Raw genomic sequence first — 20,034 nt, forward strand, 5'->3', positions numbered from 1 at the left:
TGGCCGACGAGACTGCCATGCCTTTCTTTGGACCAGCCACCGAAACAAACAGCGAGTCTGACTTCCGAAAAGAAGCTGTGGCAAACAAATACACCTTCAGAGCCTGAATCACGTCAAGAGCATGAAGGGCCACCTCCTTACGGTGCTTCGGCTTAGGACACAGAGTTGCTAATACAATGTCCTCATTGATATGAAAAGCCGAGACCCCTTTCGGTAGAAAAGACAGTTGCGGAGGCAACACCACCTTATCCTTGTGGATAACCAGATATGCCGACTTGCAGGACAAGGCCGCCAGTTCCGAAACCCTCCTGGCCGATGTGATGGCCACTAGAAAAAACACGTTCTGGGAAAGAGTCAACATGGGAATCTCCCTGATATTTTCAATTTTGAAGCGCCGATAACACCAGATTCAAATCCTATGGGGGTAACGGTGGACGCACCGGAGGGACGACATGCAACGGTGGAAGCACCTGAACGAAGGTACTCACTAAGGAGTGTGATGCCAGGGGTCGTTGAAAAAAAAAAAAAAAAAAGACAGCCAAGGCTGAAATTTGCCCTTTGATGGTGCTTAATGCCAATTTCTGGTCTACTCCTTGCTGAAGAAACAGCAGGATCCTGGATATGCAAAATGAGTGCAGATGCCATCCTTACTCCTCACACATGGAGATGTAGGCCTTCCATGTATGATGGTATATCTTCCAAGAAGAAGATTTTTGTGCTCTGAACATAGTTGGGATCACAGAGTCCAACAGACCCCGGTTCCTCAACACCTGGCTCTCAACAGCCATGCCGTTAAAGCCAGCGATGGTAAAGCAGGAAGGAGAATCGGACCTTGAGACAGAAGGTCCTCTCACAAACGGCAGTCGTCAGGGAGCGTCTGCCACCAGACGCACCAGGTATGCGCACCAAGGATGCTGAGGCCAATCTGAGGCAACCAGTATTACTGGGATCCCCTCGGCTTCCACTCTGCGAAGCAGACGTGGTAACAGTTTCAGTGGAGGAAAGTCGTAGATCAGTCGGTAGTGATCCCATGGAGCCACCAGCGTGTCTGACACGTAAGCCCACGGATCTCTTGTCCTGGATATGAATCTTGGCACCTTCCGATTGATACGGGAGGCCAGCAGATCCACGTCTGGTGTGCCCCACCTCAGGCACAGTAACCTGAATGTCTCCAGATGCAATGCCCATACTCCTGGGTCCAGCATCTGTTTACATAAATAGTCCGCCTGCCAGTTCACCACTCCCGGGATGTAAATGGCCGTCAGGGCCAGTACGTGTCGCTCTGCCCACCGAAGTATGTGAGCGACCTCCCGTGCAGTGTCTGAGCTTCTTGTTCCTCCTTGATGATTGACGTATACCACGGCCGTGGTGTTGTCTGACTGGATCCTGATCGGACACCCTTGAGGTCTCATCGAGCATGTGGAGAGGCACAGCCTGATCGCTCTCAATTCAAGCAGATTGATCGGCAACTTGGATTCTTCCGCCAACCAGAGGCCCTGAGCCGACTGAACCCCCATCACTCCACCCCAGTCAGATAGACTGGCGTCCGTTGTGATCACCGTCCATTTTCAGAGGAAGGAACGATTTTCGGGACTGAATCACCGGGGACCTCAACCACCAGATCAGAGAGTCTCTGACTGGCTCACCTGGATCTTTTGAACCAGGGAAAACTGAGATTTGTCCCATTTTGTCAAAATCTCCTTCTGCAGGACTTTGGTGTGGAACTGGGCACAAGGTACTGCCTTGAAGGAGGCTACCATGAGTCCCAGTACTCGCATGCAAAAGTGGAGCAATGACCACTTGCGGTTGCTCAGCAGTTTTATCGCGGATCTCAGAGTCTGCAGCTTGTCTGAAGGGAGAAACACACTCGCTTCCCTGGAGTCCAGCAGCAAGCCTAAGTACTCCAGACACTGGGTCAGCATGAGCACCGACTTCTTTAGGTTCAACAGCCACCCAATTTCTTGCAGGGTCTGTATGGTGATCGCCACATCCTCCTCTAATTCTGAGGCGGAAGATGCCCTCAGGAGATAGTCTAGGTATCCCACGATCGCGATCCCATGTTGCCGTAGCAACACCAAAACTGGAGCCAATACCTTGGTAAAGACTCGGGAGGCTAAAGCCAGACCAAAAGGAAGCGCCACAAACTGGTAGTGGACTTCCCCGACTGCAAACCGCAGAAACCTTTGATGCCGGATGTCTAAGGATGCCAGGGAGTCCCCTTGATGGAGTGCAGCGACTACTGAGCAAACTGATTCCAGTCTGAACCTCTGCACTTTTACAAAGTGATTGAGGGCTTTTAGGTCCAATATTGGACATACCCCTTCCTTCTTGGGAACCACAAACAGATTTGAGTAGAATCCCTGGAAGTGTTCTGATTCCGGAACCGGTACAATCACCCTGCGATTCAGCAGGTCCTTTACTGCCCCCAAGAGGGCCTCCCGGCGAGCCGGGGATACGGGTATGCTGGAGGGGAAGAATCTGTTTTGTGGCCAAGAGAAACTATCTTGTAGCCTGTGGAAATCAGATTGCAGACCCATTGGTCGGATACCCGGGAGGACCAGCGGGCTGCAAACTCCCGAAGATGACCCCCCACCCAAGACATGGGTGGGGGCAAACCTTCATGCGGTAGCACTTTTATTCGCAGGCTTGTGGTTCCAGGGACGTTTTTGACCTTCTGTGGTCGTCCTGTCAGGCTGGGGACACTTTTTCGAAGCTCCGGACGGAGGAAAAAGCCGCTTGTGAGCGGAAAACAATGGCCCTTGCCTATGGCATGGCTCCTTAGCCTTTCTGGCCTGTGGGAGTAAGGAACTCTTACCACCGGTGGCATTCTTAATAATGTCATATAATGAGGCTCCAAAGAGCCGGTCGCCAAGGAAGGGAAGATCCGTCAGGACTTTTTTGGATGCCTGGTCAGCAGACCAGCATTTTAGCCAAATTAGGTGCCTCAGCACCACAGCTGACACTGAATCCCTGGATAGCAGAGGGAGAGTATCCAGGGCCGCGTCACAGACGTATTTAAGGCCTTGCATTAGTTGGTCTGCTAGTTCCACACAGACAGGCGAAGCCTGTTGCTCTCCCAATTCATGGTGCAAAAGTTTTGCCCACTCAGTCAGTGTCTGCGACACAAGTGCGGATGCCAGTACTGGTCGCACGGCTGACCACACACCCATAAACGAGCCACTGCCTCGGCTTTCCTGACCATGGGATCCTTGAATGCAGGAGTCCCCTCAACCAGGACTGTGGTTACTTTATTTAACCTGGATATTGGGTGGTCCACAACCGGAGGAGCCAACCTTTTTTTGAGAAGGCTTTCCTCAAAGGGGTAACGCACCGCCATGTATTTGGGGACCGAAAAGGTCCGTTGAGGGCGACCCCATTCCTTGTAAATGAACTTGTCAAAATAAGTCAGATACGGGAACACCTTAGGTGAACGTGCTGGCTTGAGGGACCCAAAAGGGACCGGTACATCAGCAGAAGAATCTGCTGGCTCCTGAATCTTCAGAGTATCACGCACAGCTGTGATAAGTGCTCCAACAAGCGATTTGTTGCGCCCGAACCCGGACTCATCCTCACTGTCCGAACGGTCCTGGTCAGCGTCATCTGACAAGACAGAGCAGGCGTCAGAGCTCTCCCCAGGGCAGGGGCCTCTTTAACGGACCTTTCTTCCCACGCACCGCCTCCATCTCGGCAACAAACGAATTGAAGACCGCCGTCAGGGTGTCCATGGGTACTGCGCAGTCCGCATGTGACCCGGTTGCAATTGCCTGGATTTCAGGGGAAGAAACACCAGTTTCTGAAGCCATGCTGACCCTACCCTGTCTGCCCCCCCAGGGCGATTTAGGACAGTGACAGTCCCACCCTCCTTGCTGCCACTGACTGAGGGGCTCTATCCTGCCGGACTCACCACCCTGAGGAGTTCACAAGTAGTGCCTGTAGACCCCGAGTGCTCCCAGGTGCAGAGGAAACAAAAACTGTCGGAGGCAGTCATCAGAATGAGCGCTAAAATGTTCTGAAAAAAACATGCTCAGGCTTCTATAAAATGGCCGCCCAGCGTCCAGTATACAGACAGAAAAACACAGGGAAAAAAGTCTGTGGGAGCACATGCAAGCTGCTGCTAGAGAACGCTCAAAAACGTGTTCAGGCTTCCAGAGAATGGCCGCCAGTGTCCTGAATAGGAGATCACCTGGAAATTGGCCGCTTGAAGCACAGGAAGACATGCTGCCTCACCCACACCTAAAATGGCCACCAGCCAGCACCATGAGGCACAGAAGACAGAATGTGACAGACACAGCGCTGCACCAAAAAACACAGCAGACCCTCACAGGCACCTTCTGGGAGCTTAAAGTGGAGGGCCACCCTGAAAAAAAAAAAATACATTAAAAATTTGAAAAAAAATCTGAAAAAAAAAAATGAAAACTTTTTTTTTTAAACTTACCAGAAATGCCTGTTGCTAGGCACATCGTCCTAATCTACCTCTTCCTCCTGCACGGAGATCTTCTATCTTCTCTCCTCCGTGCGGCGTCTTCTGGGTAATGGGTCGCGCTGTGTTCTGGGAACTGTGTGTCCCAGAACACAGCGCGCCACATTCACAAAGCGCTGTGCGACTCGCGCATGCGCAGTAGGAAACGGGCAGTGAAGCCGCAAGGCTCCACTGCCTGTTTCCCTTAGCCAAAATGGTGGCGCCGGGACCAGAGAGCCGAGGGACGGGTCAGCCTCGGGCGGCCGACATCGCGGGCGCCCTGGACAGGCAAGTGTGCTTATTAAAAGTCAGCAGCTACAGTGTTTGCAGCTGCTGACTTAAAAAATTTTTTTTTTTTTAAACTGGCCCTCCTCTTTAACACACAGGATCCAGGACACCACCAGCCAGCCAGCCCACTATCCCAGGTGAGAGCCCCCAGGGATCTGTACACATAAACTGCTCATCAACCACATACAGTACCCCCCCCCAGGAGGGGGGGGGGGGAGATGGGGACAGGGGAGAGAAGAGAGGGAGCATAGGGACCCCTGAATTGACCTCCCAGGGAATGCCCAGCCGCTCAGCCCCACAGAGGAAGGGAGAGCTGTACTTACCAGTCCTGAAGAGCTGGGAGACATTCCATTGCATTACTACTCACTGATCAGTACAGGGTAGCTGCCGGCCTTGGCATACTGTAAAGCAAGACATCAGTAGCCCGGTCATATGTATGCCCCGGAGCATAAAAGCTCATGACCGCCTCTGGAGCTGAGGTTTTGTCGTGGCCTGCCGAGCCATAGCTGCAACCTGCACATGCTCAAAGGCCGGACTGGGGAGACTACAAGGATAAGGGTATCCAGCCTGTCACCCAGCCGACTGTTGATAGTTGATCACAGGATCCTTTATCTTGTGCAAAAAGCCAAGCTTCTGCATAAAGCACAGACCGATGGGCCCGCAGGGTTACTAGGTCCTTCTTTACTAGGCAAAATAAAACTGAGGTCTGTCTTGCAGACGGGAGGGTTGTAGCCCGAGGGACCGCCCCCCCTGGGCGGAACTAAGTTCTGAGCGTGGTGTTACAACTATGCCTAGTATTCTCCTAGTGATAAGGCTAACAACCCATTTGTTACAGAGGAGCTGTGTCGGTCGGTGAATATAAGAGAAATATATACATAAAACAATTTTTCAGGAATAAAGCTCTAGTGGAACCAATTACTTCAGAAGTCACATAATTAGTGAAACAATGTCCACCTGTGTGCAATCTAATTGTCACATGAGCTGCCATTACATATACACACACACCTTTTTGAAAGGCCCCAGAGGCTGCAACACCTAAGCAAGAGGCACCACTAACCAAGCACTGCCAAGAAGACCAAGGAACTCACCAAACAAGGGACAATGTTGTTGAAACGTACAAGTCAGGGTTAGAGGCAACACAGGAGACTGGAGTATGTGTACATAAGCCGTACGCTCCATAGAGTTGGGCTTTATGGCCAGAAGAAAGCCATTACTTTCAGCAAAAAAAAACAAAATGGCATGTTTTGAGTTTGTGAAAAGGCATGTGAGAGACTCCCAAAATGTATGGAGGAAGAGGTGCTCTGGTCCGATGAAACTAAAATGTAACTTTTTGGCCATCAAAGAAAATGCTATGTCTGGCGCAAACTCAACACATCACATCACCCAAAGAACACCATGTTTTTCAGCAGTCTGGGAAACTGGTCAAAGTTGAGGGAAAGATGGATGGTGTTAAATACAGGGATATTCTTGAGGAAAACCTGTACCACTGTGTGTGATTTGAGGCTAAAACGGAGGTTCACCTTCCAGCAGGACAATGACCCCAAACACACTGCTAAAGCAACACTTGAGTGGTTTAAGGGGAAACATGTAAATGTGTTGGAATGGCCTACTCGAAGCCCAGACCTCAATCCAATAGAAAATCTGTGGTCAGACTTAAAGATTGCTGTTCACAAGCGCAAACCATCCAACTTGAAGGAGCTTGAGCAATTTTGCAAGGAGGAATGGACAAATATAACAGTGGTAAAATGTGGCAAGCTCAGAGGCTTATCCAAAGCCACTTGGAGCCATGATAGCTGCAAAAGGTGGCTCTACAAAGTATTGACTTCAGGGGGTGAATAGTTATGTACATGACTTTTTCTGGTATTTTGTCCTATTTGTTATTTGCTTTACAATAAAAAAAAAAAAAAAAAAATCTTCAATGTTGTAGGCATGTTCTGTAAATTAAATGATGCAAATCCTCAAACAATCCATGTGAATTCCAGGTCGTGAGGCAACAAAACACGGGTGAATATTTTTGAAAGGCACTGTAAGTGTTGTGGGGGGCGTATAAAAACAAGTATCTTTTGCATCTAAATGCTGATGATGAGCAGATTCAGCAAGCATTGGGCAATCTCTGAACTACCGGAGCTTTTAAAACAAACATCTTCCAAGCTCTATTTAAAGCAGAGTTTTGCCCAAAAGTGGAACTTCCGCTTTGAGCGTCCCCCGACACGTCACATTTGGCATGTAATTTGGGAGAGAGTGGGTACTTAGTTTTGACAAGTGCCCAGCTCCCACCTCCTGCTTTGGTCGCCTCGCCGCCTAGGCGACTCCTCTCCCCCTCCCCCTCTCTGCAATCTTCTGGGGCACGTCACAGGAGATTGCCTGGTTACTAAGAGTGCAGCGCAATGCGCGCATGCGCAGTGCACACGCGGCACCCGGTGAGAGAAAAAGGGGAGAGAAGGAGAAAAAATTAAAAAAAAAAAAAAAAAAAAAAAAAAAAGAGGGGAAAGAACAGGGAACAACAAAAAAATGGAAAAAGTAAATGAAGGGAAAAGAGAAAGATAAATAAAAGGAAACAGAAAATGTGCGACAGTGAATCCATGTTGGAAGCAATGGGAATGCTCCAACCTAGTGAATGCTATCGTTTAGAGGTGAGAGGACTCAAATGTGTAATAGTGAAATTGTGTTGCCAACAATAGGGATGAACATCCCTATTGTTAGCAACACAATTTCTCTTTTCCCTTCCTTTTCATTTTCTATTTCACCCCCCCCCCCCCTCCCCCGTTCTTTCCCCTCTTTTCTCTTTCTCCTTCTCTCCCCTTTTTCTCCCACCTTCAATGTTAGCGCTCACTACGTTGGAGCGTTCCCATTGTTTCCAACACAGTCTCACTATCAGATTCCTATCACTTTATCATACATTTTTCCTAATTTTTTTATTCATTTTGAATTTTTTCATATTTTTCTCATTTTTCACTGATGATCGTTTTTCACTGTTTTAGCACGGGGCTTGCTTCCCTGCTTTTCCGCATGTGCCGCCTCAGCTCCCGTGCCAGATCGTGTCCCCGGCTGCCCACGCAACCACTACCAGGCCCTTTCCATTGCCTCACCTGTGAGTATGGGTGGTTGATTCAAGCAAATTCCATCTCTCTCTATTTTTACTTTTTATATACAAGACTTACTCATTGTATGATATAATACTTTCGTTTTATAGACATCCAATTTACATCAGCTCCTGATGAGTGGCAAGTTATCCACGAAACGTGTCAAGCTTCAGATGCCATAGATTCTATAATCATGCAGTCTTGTAACATTCTGTATATACTGTTTTACCTAATTTACTTGAATATCAACATCAATGTGCAATATGCCAATGTATGAATCAATTAATCATGATGGAAGATGCAATATGTACCACTGCTTTTGATGTATTTTACTGTGTAATATTTAATAAATTCAACATTATCAGACCTATTGTCAGAAACCATGAAACAGACAGAAGTACAATCATATCACACTTGTTTATTAATAAAAATAAAAAAGGTAAATAGAAAAAAAAAGCATAGTCAAGCATAGCCAGAGTCCTGTAGCCAGATCGGGTAGTCAGCCAGTCCAAAGTTCATTAACCAGATCAGGTAATCAGCCAGGCCGGAAGTCAGGGATCCAAGGAGGATAAGAAGCCAGGAGGGACGTCAGCAAGCCAGTCTTGAAACAAACAGCAGGAGATGGTTCCCTGTGATGTAATCAACGCGAAGGCAAATGGAAAAGTGAGCAGGAAGGCTTTAAATAGGCAGGTCAGACGAGCATCATTGGGAACAGCTGATAACTGTGGAAAGAGAAGAGCTGGCAATTAGCCGACAGCTGAGCGGCCAGCCCAGAGGAGGAAGGGCTAAGCCAGCCCTGACACCTATACAGCTAATTTTTTGCTTCCAAATCCGCATGCTTCATGCAAAATCCCAAGTTTTGACAGGCATGGAGGCAATTGTGACGCAACTGTCCTATGCCTCATTAAAAAAAAAAAAAATTTCCTTTACATACTTTAACCACTTGCCAACCAGCCACCACAGCTCTACTGTGGCAGAATGGCAAGGCTGGGCAAAACTATGTTATGTAACGTTGCTTCGTCCCATGGCCACTAGGGGCATGCGTGCCTGCTGCTCGCCCCCAGAGCCGATGCAAGTTGCCCGGCGGTCGCGATCACCACCGGGCTCCCGCAATCGTTGGTGATACACAGAGAACTGGGATCTATGTGTTTAAACACACAGTTTCCAGTTCTCTGAGGGAAGAAGAGACCGATCGTCTGTTCATACAAAGTATGAACAGCGATCTGTCATCTCCCCTAGACAGTCCCCTCCCCCCTTCAGTTAGAAAACAGAGAGGGAACACAATTAATCCCTTGATCGCCCCCCTAGAGTTAACCCATTCCCTGCCAGTGACATTTTTACAGTAATCGGTGAATTTTTATAGCACTGATGTCAGGGCTGGCTTAGTCCTTCCTCCTCTGGGCTGGCCGCTCAGCTGTCTGCTAATTGCCAGCTCTCTTCTCTTTCCACAGTTACCAGCTGTTCCCAATGATGCTCATCTGACCTGCCTATTTAAAGCCTTCCAGCTCACTTTTCCTTTGCCTTCACAAGGAACCATCTCCTGCTGTTTGTTTCAAGACTGTTGTCTTGAGTTACCCTCAGTTTGTGGCCTCCTTTAAAAGGGTTTTTGATGTTCCCGCATGCACCGCTTCTGCTGCCAAGTGCCTCATGTCCATCAAACAGAGTACGAGAACTGGATGGACTTGTGTCTTTTTTCAACCTGACTATGTAACTATGTAACTGTTGCCTACTACGCCATTGAATTCCATACTCTGGCAGCAGAGGTTGCTTGGAACAATGAGGCCCTCGTGGCTGCTTTTTCTCATGGTCTCTCGGATTCCATCAAGGATGAGATAGCAGCCCGAGATATACCCACTGAGCTGGAGAGCTTGATCTCGTTTGCTATCCTCATTGACTCCAGACTCAGAGAAAGACTTTCTCTTAAGGAGCGTTTGCGGAAGCCTCCTGTACGTTTGCCTCCGAGCTTTGTAGTCCCACCCATGCCTCCCTCACCTCCTGGTACCAAGTTGGTCAGTGATGATGAACCCATGCACTTGGGCTTCACGCGTCTCTCTGCGGATGAGAGAGCCTTTAGGAGGAGGGAGAGATTGTGCCTTTATTGTGGCCAGGCAGGTCACTTTTTTAAGTCTTGTCCTACCCATGCAGGGAATGCCCGAACCTTGAGGTCCTGTCATGGACAGACCTTAGGTGGCGTTTTGTCCCCAGTTATCCAGAAGGATAAACCCCTGGTTTTGGTCACCCTTTCTTGGGCTGAGTCGTCCATCGAGATACAGGCTCTAATCGACTCTGGGGCTGCAGGCCTGTTCATTGATGCTGCATTTGTTTCGCAGCACTCAATTCCGCTGCAGCTGCGTGACACTCCACTTGCTATTGAGGCTCTTGACGGGAGACCTTTACAGCCTGCCCATGTGACTCATGAGACGGTTCCGTTGTCCATGGCCGTAGGGGCTCTTCACCATGATATAATCCAATTCCAAGTTATTTCCTCACCTAGATTTCCGCTGGTTATTGGTTATCCTTGGTTACAGACGCACAACCCCTCTTTTGATTGGCTCCGTGCTGAGATTCTCTCCTGGTCACCACAATGCAGTGAGACAAGTTTCCTGAAGGTATCCAAGGTCCTGTGCACCACTTCACTCCCCTCCCTGCCAGAGGAGTACCGTGATTTTGGCAATGTCTTTGATAAAGGTCAAGCTGGTAGTTTGCCTCCACACCGGCCTTATGATTGCGCAATTGACCTTCAACCTGGTGCCATACCTCCTCGTGGCCGGGTTTACCATTTGTCAGGCTTGGAGGAGAAGGCCATGGAGGAGTATGTTGCTGATGCACTCTCAAGGTTCATCCGCAAATCCTTGTCTCCTGCTGGTGCTGGTTTCTTCTTTGTGAAGAAGAGGAGCGGTGAACTGAGACCTTGTATAGAATCGTGTCACGATTAAGAATGCCTACCCAATTCCATTGATTACAGAGTTATTTGACCGCCTCAAGGGAGCAACGGTTTGACAAAGCTTGGCCTGAGAGGGGCATACAATCTTGTGCGCATTAAGGAGGGCGACGATTGGAAAACTGCGTTTAATACCAGAACAGGCCATTATGAATACCTGGTAATGCCTTTTGGCCTTTGTAATGCCCGACAGTTTTTCAGGAATTTATTAATGATGTCCTCCGAAATTTGTTGCAATTGTGTGTGGTGGTTTATCTTGATGATATCCTCATATTTTCCAAGTCCCTGGAGAGCCACCACACAGATGTCTGTCGTGTACTTCAGAAACTAAGGAAGAACAATCTCTATTGTAAACTGGAGAAGTGCAAGTTCCATCGTGAACAGGTTACATTCCTGGGTTATGTCATTTCTACTGCTGGTTTTTCAATGGACCTAGAGAAACTTTCGGCAGTTCTACAGTGGTCTCGACCCGTGGGCTTACATCCTCTGCAGAGTTTCCTGGGCTTTGCCAACTACTATCGGAAGTTTATTCGTAACTTCTCGTCTCTGGTCAAGCCTCTGACTGATATGACCAGAAAGGACGGTAACCCACAGAGTTGGTCTCCGGAGTCCATTAAGGCCTTTGAGACTCTCAAGGCTGCCTTCGTTTCTGCTCCTGTGTTAGGCACATCCTGATCCTACTTTGCCTTTTATCCTAGAAGTTGATACCTCTGAGACTGGAGTTGGCGCCCTTCTGTCTCAACGTCCTAACTCAGAGCGCTATGCATCCGTGTGGCTACTTTTCCAAGAAATTCTCACCTGCTGAGTGCAATTATGAGATTGGTGACAGAGAGCTGTTGGCGATCATTTTAGCCCTGAAAGAATGGAGATATCTTCTTGAAGGTACCACTGTGCCCGTTCTTATTCTTACTGACCATAAGAATCTTACATTCTTGTCTGAGGCTAAGCAACTCTCTCCCAGAAGGGCGCGATGGGCTCTTTTCTTGTCGAGCTTTAATTACATTGTCTCATTCTTACCCAGTACGAAGAACGTAAGGGCTGATGCCTTGTCACGACAATTTTCCTCCACTTCCAAGTCAGAGTCGGTTCTGGTTCCTATGATTCCTCCTGATCGTATCTTAGCTACGGTTCGCACCAGTCTTACTTCTCCTTTGGGTGACAAAATTCTTGCTGCTCAGGTCCATGCTCCTCCTGATAAACCTTGTGACCGCTGCTTTGTCCCAGAGAGTCTCCGTACTGCAGTGCTCCAGACTTGCCATTCTCCCTAAGCAGCTGGCCATCCTGGGAAGAATCAACTCATTTGGGCCATCTCCCAACAATTCTGGTGGCCTCGTCTACGGGCTGATGTTACTGCCTTCGTAGCTGCCTGTCCCGTGTGTGCTCAGAGTAAGACTCCACGACACTTTCCAGTGGGCCTCCTACAACCCATACCCAATGGAGAGAGGCCCTGGACTCACTGTCTAAGGATTTCATAGTGGAATTGCCCAACTCCCAAGGCAACACTGTTATCCTTATGGTGGTTGACCGGTTCTCAAAGATGTGTCATTGTATTCCACTTAAGAAGTTGCCCACCTCTAAGGAACTGGCTTCCATTTTTGCTCGGGAGATCTTTCGCTTACATGGGCTACCCAAGGTGATTGTCTCGGACAGGGGCAGTCAGTTTGTCTCCCGGTTCTGGCGAGCCTTTTGTGCACAGTTGGGATTCCAGCATGCGTTCTCTTCTGCGTATCACCTGCAGTCTAATGGGGCTGCAGAATGAGCCAATCAGTCCTTGGAGCAATTCCTACGTTGCTATATTTCTGACCCTAACAACAACTGGTCTGACCCATTACCTTGGGCAGAGTTTGCTCACAACAGTGCTTTGAATTCTGCCTCCCGATTGTCTCAATTGATGGCGAATTATGGTTTCCAACCTTCCTTGTTGTCTGACTCATTTGTTCCGCAGAGTATTCCTGCGTTACAAGAGCATCTCCGTGGTCTTCGTTCCACTTGGGTACAAGTCCAGGAGGCTTTGCATCATGCTGATAGGTACAGATTCCATGCTGACCGCAGACGCCTGCCTGCGCCTTCCTACCAGGTTGGGGACAGGGTCTGGCTGTCATCTCCCAACCTCCGGCTTCGTGTTCCCTCACTGAAGTTTGCACCTCGGTTTATTGGGCCTTTCCGTATCCTTCGCAGGATTAACCCAGTAGCCTACGTGTTGGACCTTCCTCCTAGTATGTGCATCTCATATGTGTTTCATGTCTCCTTATTGAAACCGTTGGTCTGTAACAGATTTACCACCTCGGTGCCACGTCCTCACCCTATTCAGGTTGAGAACCATGAGGAGTATGAGGTACAATCCATTGTTTACTCCGGTAGGTTCCGTGGGCGCATACAGTACCTGGTGCATTGGAAGGGGTACGGTCCGGAGGAACGCTCCTGGGTTCCATCCTCTGACGTACATGTCCCTGTCCTCCTCCGTGAGTTCCATAGACTGTTTCCCCTCAAGCCCGGTGGCCCTCCGAGGGAGAGGGGTCATTGAGGGGGGGGGGGGGGGGGGGGTGGTACCGTCAGGTCTGGTTTAGCCCTTCCTCCTCTGGGCTGGCCGCTCAGCTGTCAGCTAATTGCCAGCTCTCTTCTCTTTCCACAGTTACCAGCTGTTCCCAATGATGCTCGTCTGACCTGCCTATTTAAAGCCTTCCAGCTCACTTTTCCTTTGCCTTCGCGTTAGTCACATCACAAGGAACCATCTCCTGCTGTTTGTTTCAAGACTGGCTTGCTGACATCCCTCCTGGCTTCTTATCCTGCTTGCAGTTGCTCTCCTTGGATTCCTGACTTCAGGCCTGGCTGATTACCCGATCTGGTTTATGAACTTTGGACTGGCTGACTACCCGATCTGGCTACTGGACTCTGGCTATGCCTGACTACGCTTTTTCCATTTCCATTTTTATTTTTATTAATTAACAAATGTGATTTAATTGTACTTCTGTCTCAGCCCGATTCATGGTTTCTGTCAACTGATTGCTGTATAAATGCCAATAGTCCTAAAAATGTGCTAAAAGTGTCCGCCATTATGTCGCAGTGTTTTTTTTTTTTAACCAAAAATATGAAGAAGAATACATATCAGCCTAAACTGAGGGAAAAAAAAATTATATACATTTTTGGGGGATTTTTATTATAGCAAATAGTAAAAAAAAAATTTTTTTTCAAACTTGTTGCTCTTTTTCTGTTTATAGCACAAAAAATAAAAACTGCAGAGATGATCAAATACCACCAAAAGAAAGCTCTATTTGTGGGGAAAAAAGCACATCAATTTTGTATGGATACAATGTCACACGACCGCGCAATAGTCAGTTAAAGCAATGCAGTACCAAATCGCAAAAAGTGCTCTGGTCAGTAAGGGGGTAAAATCATCTTGGGCTAAAGTGGTTAAACACCTTTAGCAGCTACAATACTAATGTTCTCTCGTAAATACAAACTAACATTTTGTCTATATGCAACATACTTACTAGCAAACTTTTATGATATTTAGGTCACTTACTTACCAGTCGGGCTTGTTTTTCAGCTTTCAGTTGCTTCCAAATTTCATTGTACATTTCATCCAGTCCTTGACGTGACTGTCTATAAGTTTCCAATTCAACTTTTGTATCCTGAAGGCTTACCTGTAGGACAAAAAGTTACTATTAAAAATAACCCCTACTGTACAACTTTGCAAAAGATAAACAATTCCCATTTGCTATATAATTTGCAAGGATCCAAGACACTTGTAGATAAACACACTGTTCATTCTTCAACAATCCACACTGTCTTCTTGTGTCTTCTAAAAACAGATACTGAAGTAGAATATAATCAACAGAACTGATTCAATGACAAGTGTGTTGCTACAGTTATTATAAAATAAAATACAACACCACCCAAGAAAAGATGCACATAAACCCATCTAAAAAATATCCTTTAAAAGAACTTTATTCAAAAGAATTCACATTAACTGGCTGAGCTCCTCCATCTAACACATATCACCCTCTGTGGGACTTAATCGTGTAGCAACTCAAAGATTAATCTCAACAGAGAGCGAAGGTCAGGAGCATGACATGATTTCTTTGGAATAGACTACTAAGTCGAGGATATTGGAGTAAGCATATGTATGTTTCTTGAAGTAAATGTTGGTTGATGAGTAGAGACCTGTGACAGAGCTGGTACTTGGATGTGGAAAGATGAGATTGCAGAGACCTAGCGAAGAGCACTGATGGATTGTGAGTGATGCAAAATAATACATCTGAGACAAACACAATAAAAAAAAAGCCAAAATTTGTGTTATGGTAGCCACATGAAAAGTTTTCCCAAAATCATGGCTCCTACAGACTAAAACTGAGTTGTAACAATACCTGCAGCACAGAGCCAGTGTGCTCTGGATGGGACTAGTAGACCTTCTCTGCTTTTTTCTTGGGGAAACAACAATAGAGACCAATAAATTTTAGTGCGGTCTGTTTAGGAGACATTCTTCCCACGGACTACCAATTTTAATAGGGCACCTCTCCTCCTGAATGATGTGAAGGCATCATTTTATAATTTTTTTTGTAATACATTATTTTAAATTAATTTGCAAATGCCAAATACATCAGGCCAATAAGTGCCATGTAAATGTATTTGCGTACATAGTTGTCTTCATTTTAGTAGGCTGTAAATGAACAGCAGCTTCACCCCAAGTTTCACTTAGGGCTCATTTACACTTGCTTCAGCTTCAAAACACATGAACAACTAGTTTACACTTGCTTCAAACAAGCTTTGTTAAAGCTGTCTGAATTCTGTCACTAAATAAAATGGTTAACTTACAGTCCTGTTTACACCCGCTTTTGCTCTACTTTGCCTGCTCTTCAAAAATTATACCCCATGTAGATTCAGTTATGCTTCAAAGCATCTTCAAAGCCTCCATAGATGTCTATGGCAAAGCTCGCTTGAAGACTCACCAAAGCCCCAAGCAAAAGCAGGTGCAAACAGGACTGGCAGAAAGACATAAAATCAGGAACCAGAAAAACAGTCAAGGGCAGGCAGAGGTCATACACAGGCTAGCAGAAGAAAGCAGCATCATCAGGCCAAAGTTTAAAACCCGTAGTTCAGCAGTTCACATAGGACGGCAGACATGGAGGGAACAAATTTGTGAGAATTTGTTCCCTCCATGTCTGCCGTCCTATGTGAACTGCTGAACTACGGGTTTTAAAACTTTGGCCTGATGATGCTGCTTTCCTCTGCTAGCCTGTGTATGACCTCTGCCTGCCCTTGACTGTTTTTCTGGTTCCTGATTTTATGTCTTTCTGCCAGAACTGTTGCTAACCAAGCTTGCCTGACTACACTTACGCCTCAGCCTAAGCTCCACTTCTGAATCTACCTTATAACAGTGATCTGCTTTGAGGCTTGCGAGAGGATCAGAGCTGATCTGGTGATTACGAAACATTCGAGACAGTTGGTCGTTTTCCGGCTTCCTGCACCGAAACCCCTACATGCTCGCATCTGCGGAGATCGGTTCACGTGAGGTTTCGATCCAATTAGAGGATTACGATATATCCGAAGAGGTGGTCCGGTTACGGCTTTCTGCATCGTAACGATTGTGTGTCCGTATCCGCGCATACCGACCGGTGATCTGGTAAGCCTCCATTCATTACTTGATTTACAGAGTTGAAGGGTCCACGTGGTCAAGCACTAATTTTGTTTGAAAAAACAAGATCGACTACATTTTTTGTTGTACAGTCACATTGGATACTTTACACTATGTTGCACCATCATACATTTTTTTTGACTTTATGATGTTTGGTTTTTTTAAATTTATTGGACATTTGAGTTACAGAGTAATATTTTTTATTTGAGGATTAATTTTTTTTGAAAGTTTTTGATGATTGATCCTTAATTGTATTTTGCACTAAATGATTTCACATTATTTAGAGTTATAATACACAGTTTCCCACTATTAAGTTTTTCACTAAAATTTATGAAGTTTCTTGAAAAAGTCACATTTATACTCAGAGGTTAAGCGCTGCACTTTTGTTGTTTTGTCTTGTTGTGCCTAGTATCTTGGTTACAGTGTTCAGCAACTGACTTTTAATTTAATTAATTTAATTAATTTTTTTACTAAGCGCAGATTTTCCAATTTTTTTCTTGTTCAGAGAGCTTTAACAAAGCAAGTATGAAGCCTTGTTTTGAAGCAAGTGTAAATTAGCCCTTAAAGTGGATGTAAACACTCACATATACGCAGTGAAGTGGACAGCCTCAGATGATACACAGAGATGAAACAAATCTCCCTACATAAGTTTTACATTTATATCTGCTGTCAGATTTCTAGACACTTTAGAAAGTGCATATGGTGTTAGAAATTTTTCTTCCTGTTTCAGCAGTGGGAGGGAAATCTGGGCATACACTGTGTATTGGAGGAAAGGCACCCCCACCGCCCCCCTCCATAAAGCTCTGCTAGTCTGTCTCTAAGTTACCTCCCCGATACAAATTTTCAACTGCCTTTATATTCTGTGTCGGAGAGCTCATCATGAAGTTATCATGCTGATAACTGATAACTGAAAAACGGAGCAGCAGACAGACACGGGACTTAAGGCTTTTTGAGAGAGATAAGAAAAAACACTACAGATATATGTGCCCAGGTCAGATTTCATGAATGGGGTTTACATCCACTTTAAGTTTGTTGAACCACATACTTCTCATTCAAACTATGTTTTGACTTAATTTGGGCAAAATAAGGATACGTGTACCTATAGCTTTTATAGCTAATTAAATTAGTATTACTCTATTATCCTATCCTCTATCAAAAAGAATAAAAAACAAAGAGCAAGAAGAAGAAAGCAGGGGATAGTGGGAATGGAATTCCAGGTGGCATGGATGGATAAAAACATACCTTGCTTACAGTGCCTTGCAAAAGTATTCACCCCCCTTGGCATTTTACGTGTGTTGTTGCCTCACAACCTGGATTTAACATGGATTGTTTGAGGATTTGCATCATTTAATTTACAGAACATACCCACAACTTTGATTTTTTTTTTTATTGTGAAGCAAACAAATACCAGAAAAAGTCAACATGCATAACTATTCACCCCCCTAAAGTAAATACTATGTAGAGCCACCCTTTGTGGTTATCACAGCTCCAAGTCACTTTGGATAAATCTCTATGAGCTTGCCCCATCTTACCCCTGGGATGTTTGCCCATTTCTCCTTGAAGGAGCTGGAGCAGTTTTTGTAAGTTGGATGGTTTGCACTTTTGAACAGCAATCTTTAACCATAGATTTGTTTCCCCATAAACCACTCAAGTGTTGCTTTAGCAGTGTGTTTGGGGTCATTTTCCTGCTGGAGGTGAACCTCCGTTCTAGCCTCAAATCACACACAGTGGTACAGGTTTTGCTCAAGAATATCCCTTTATTTAGCACCATCCATATTTCCCTCAACTCTGACCAGTTTCCCAGTCCCGACTGCTGAAAAACATCCCCACAGCATGATGCTGCCACCGCCATGTTTCACTGTGGAGATGGTATTCATTGGGTGATGTGATGTATTGGGTTTATGCCAGACATAGCGTTTTCTTTGATGGCCAAAAGGTTCAATTTTAGTCCCATCAGACCAGAGCACCTTCCTCCATACATTTTGGGAGTATCCCACATGCCTTTCGCAAACTCAAAACGTGCCATTTTTTTTTTTTTGCTTAAAGTAATCGCTTTCTACTGGGCACCCTATGTATAGATACTCTAGTCTCTGCTGTGGAACTCTGCAGCTCCTCCAGGGTTACCTTAGGTCTCTGTGCCGTCTCTCCGATTAATGCCCTCCTTGCCCGATCTATGAGTTTTGGTGTGTGGCCGTCTCTTGGCAGGTTTTCTGTTGTGCCATGTTCTTTCCATTTGTTTATGATAGATTTGATGGTGCTCCTCGGGATCAAAGATTTGGATTTTTTTATTATTTTAACCTTACCCTGACTTGTATTTCTCAACATTGTCCCTTAATTGTTTGTAAAGTTCCTTGGTCTTCATGGCAGTGTTTGGTTAGTGATGCCTCTTGCTTAGGTGTTGCAGCCTCGGGGGCCTTTCAAAAAGGTGTGCATATGTAATGATAGATCATGTGACACTTAGATTGCACACAGGTGGACATCATTTCACTAATTATGTGACTTCTGAAGTTAATTGGTTGCACCAGAGCTTTTTATGGGCTTCATAACAAAGGGGGTGAATACATACCCACATGCCAATTATCAGTTTTTTATTTCTGAAAAAATGTTTTATGTATATATTTTTTCTAATTTTACTTACCAACTTAGACTATTGTGCTCTGATCCATCACATATAACTCAGATTAAAAAAAAACATTGAACCAAAGGCTGTAATGTAAAAAAATAAGTAAAAAGGCCAATGGGGGTGAATACTTTTGCAAGGCACTGTAGATGTAGATATTTGGATTTAAACGGTTTTTATAATTTTATTGAACACTAGTATTCAAATGTTTGTAATCACCCAGAAATAGTTAGGTTTTTTTTTTTTTAACTGATATTTTTATTCAGTAAGGTATTTATAAGTTATTCATAAATGAAAGTCAACTAATTTCTCACACCTTTGATTTCCCTCTCGGTTTGGTTTCCCTCTGTGTTTTGAGAGTGTGTTAACTGTCTTTGTTTTCAATATACAAAGCCTGAGATAAGCCAATATTCTGGAATTCTTTGCAAACTACAAAAAGTCCTGGATTGTGTTATGAAATATATATATATATATATATATATATTATATATATATATATATATATATATATTGGGTACAGTGCAAATTTAAGGATTTCAGTTACTGGTGGATTATGATCATGTCACCATTCTGGCAAAGTTAACTTGTGTAACATTTTACATACATATTTAAGGTGTAACATAACATTATTCCTTCACAGCTACATGCCTATGTTCCTTACAACCCTCTTCAATCTTGTTCAAAAAGAGGCATGGAAATGTGTTTTTTTTCATAATCAACTCACACAATGGCATTATTACAGAAAAAATATTTAAAGGGGGAGTCCGCCGGGAGTCCGCGTTTTTTTTTTTTTTTTTTAAAGTCAGCAGCTACAAATACTGCAGCTGCTGACTTTTAAAATAGGGACACTTACCTGCCCAGCGCGCCCGCGATGTCGGCACCCGAAGCCGATCTCTCGATCGTCTCTCGGGTGCTGCCGCCGCCATCTTGGGTATGGGAATCAGGAAGTGGAGCCTTTCGGCTTCATTTCCCGGTTCCCTACTGCGCATGCGCGAGTCGCGCTGCACA

General features: G+C 45.5%; 1 protein-coding gene across 4 annotated transcripts in view; it reads right to left on the reverse strand.

Annotated features, from left to right (window-relative positions):
• Positions 1–20,034, reverse strand: part of RUFY1 (RUN and FYVE domain containing 1) — a 341,668-nt gene that overhangs the window by 71,790 nt on the left and 249,844 nt on the right. For 3 of the 4 annotated variants that reach the window (XM_077473519.1, XM_077473520.1, XM_077473521.1), the window contains exon 11: positions 14,299–14,415. The exons of the other annotated variant lie outside the window; for it this stretch is intronic. In XM_077473519.1, coding sequence (XP_077329645.1) covers positions 14,299–14,415 — 117 coding nt within the window. The remainder of the gene's footprint in view (positions 1–14,298; positions 14,416–20,034) is intronic. 4 annotated transcript variants of the gene reach the window in all.

This window comes from Lithobates pipiens, unplaced genomic scaffold (assembly GCF_037356315.1).
Source record: "Lithobates pipiens isolate NorthernLeopardFrog02 unplaced genomic scaffold, aLitPip1_a1.2 Scaffold_8, whole genome shotgun sequence".
In the NCBI taxonomy this organism is placed as follows: domain Eukaryota; kingdom Metazoa; phylum Chordata; class Amphibia; order Anura; family Ranidae; genus Lithobates; species Lithobates pipiens.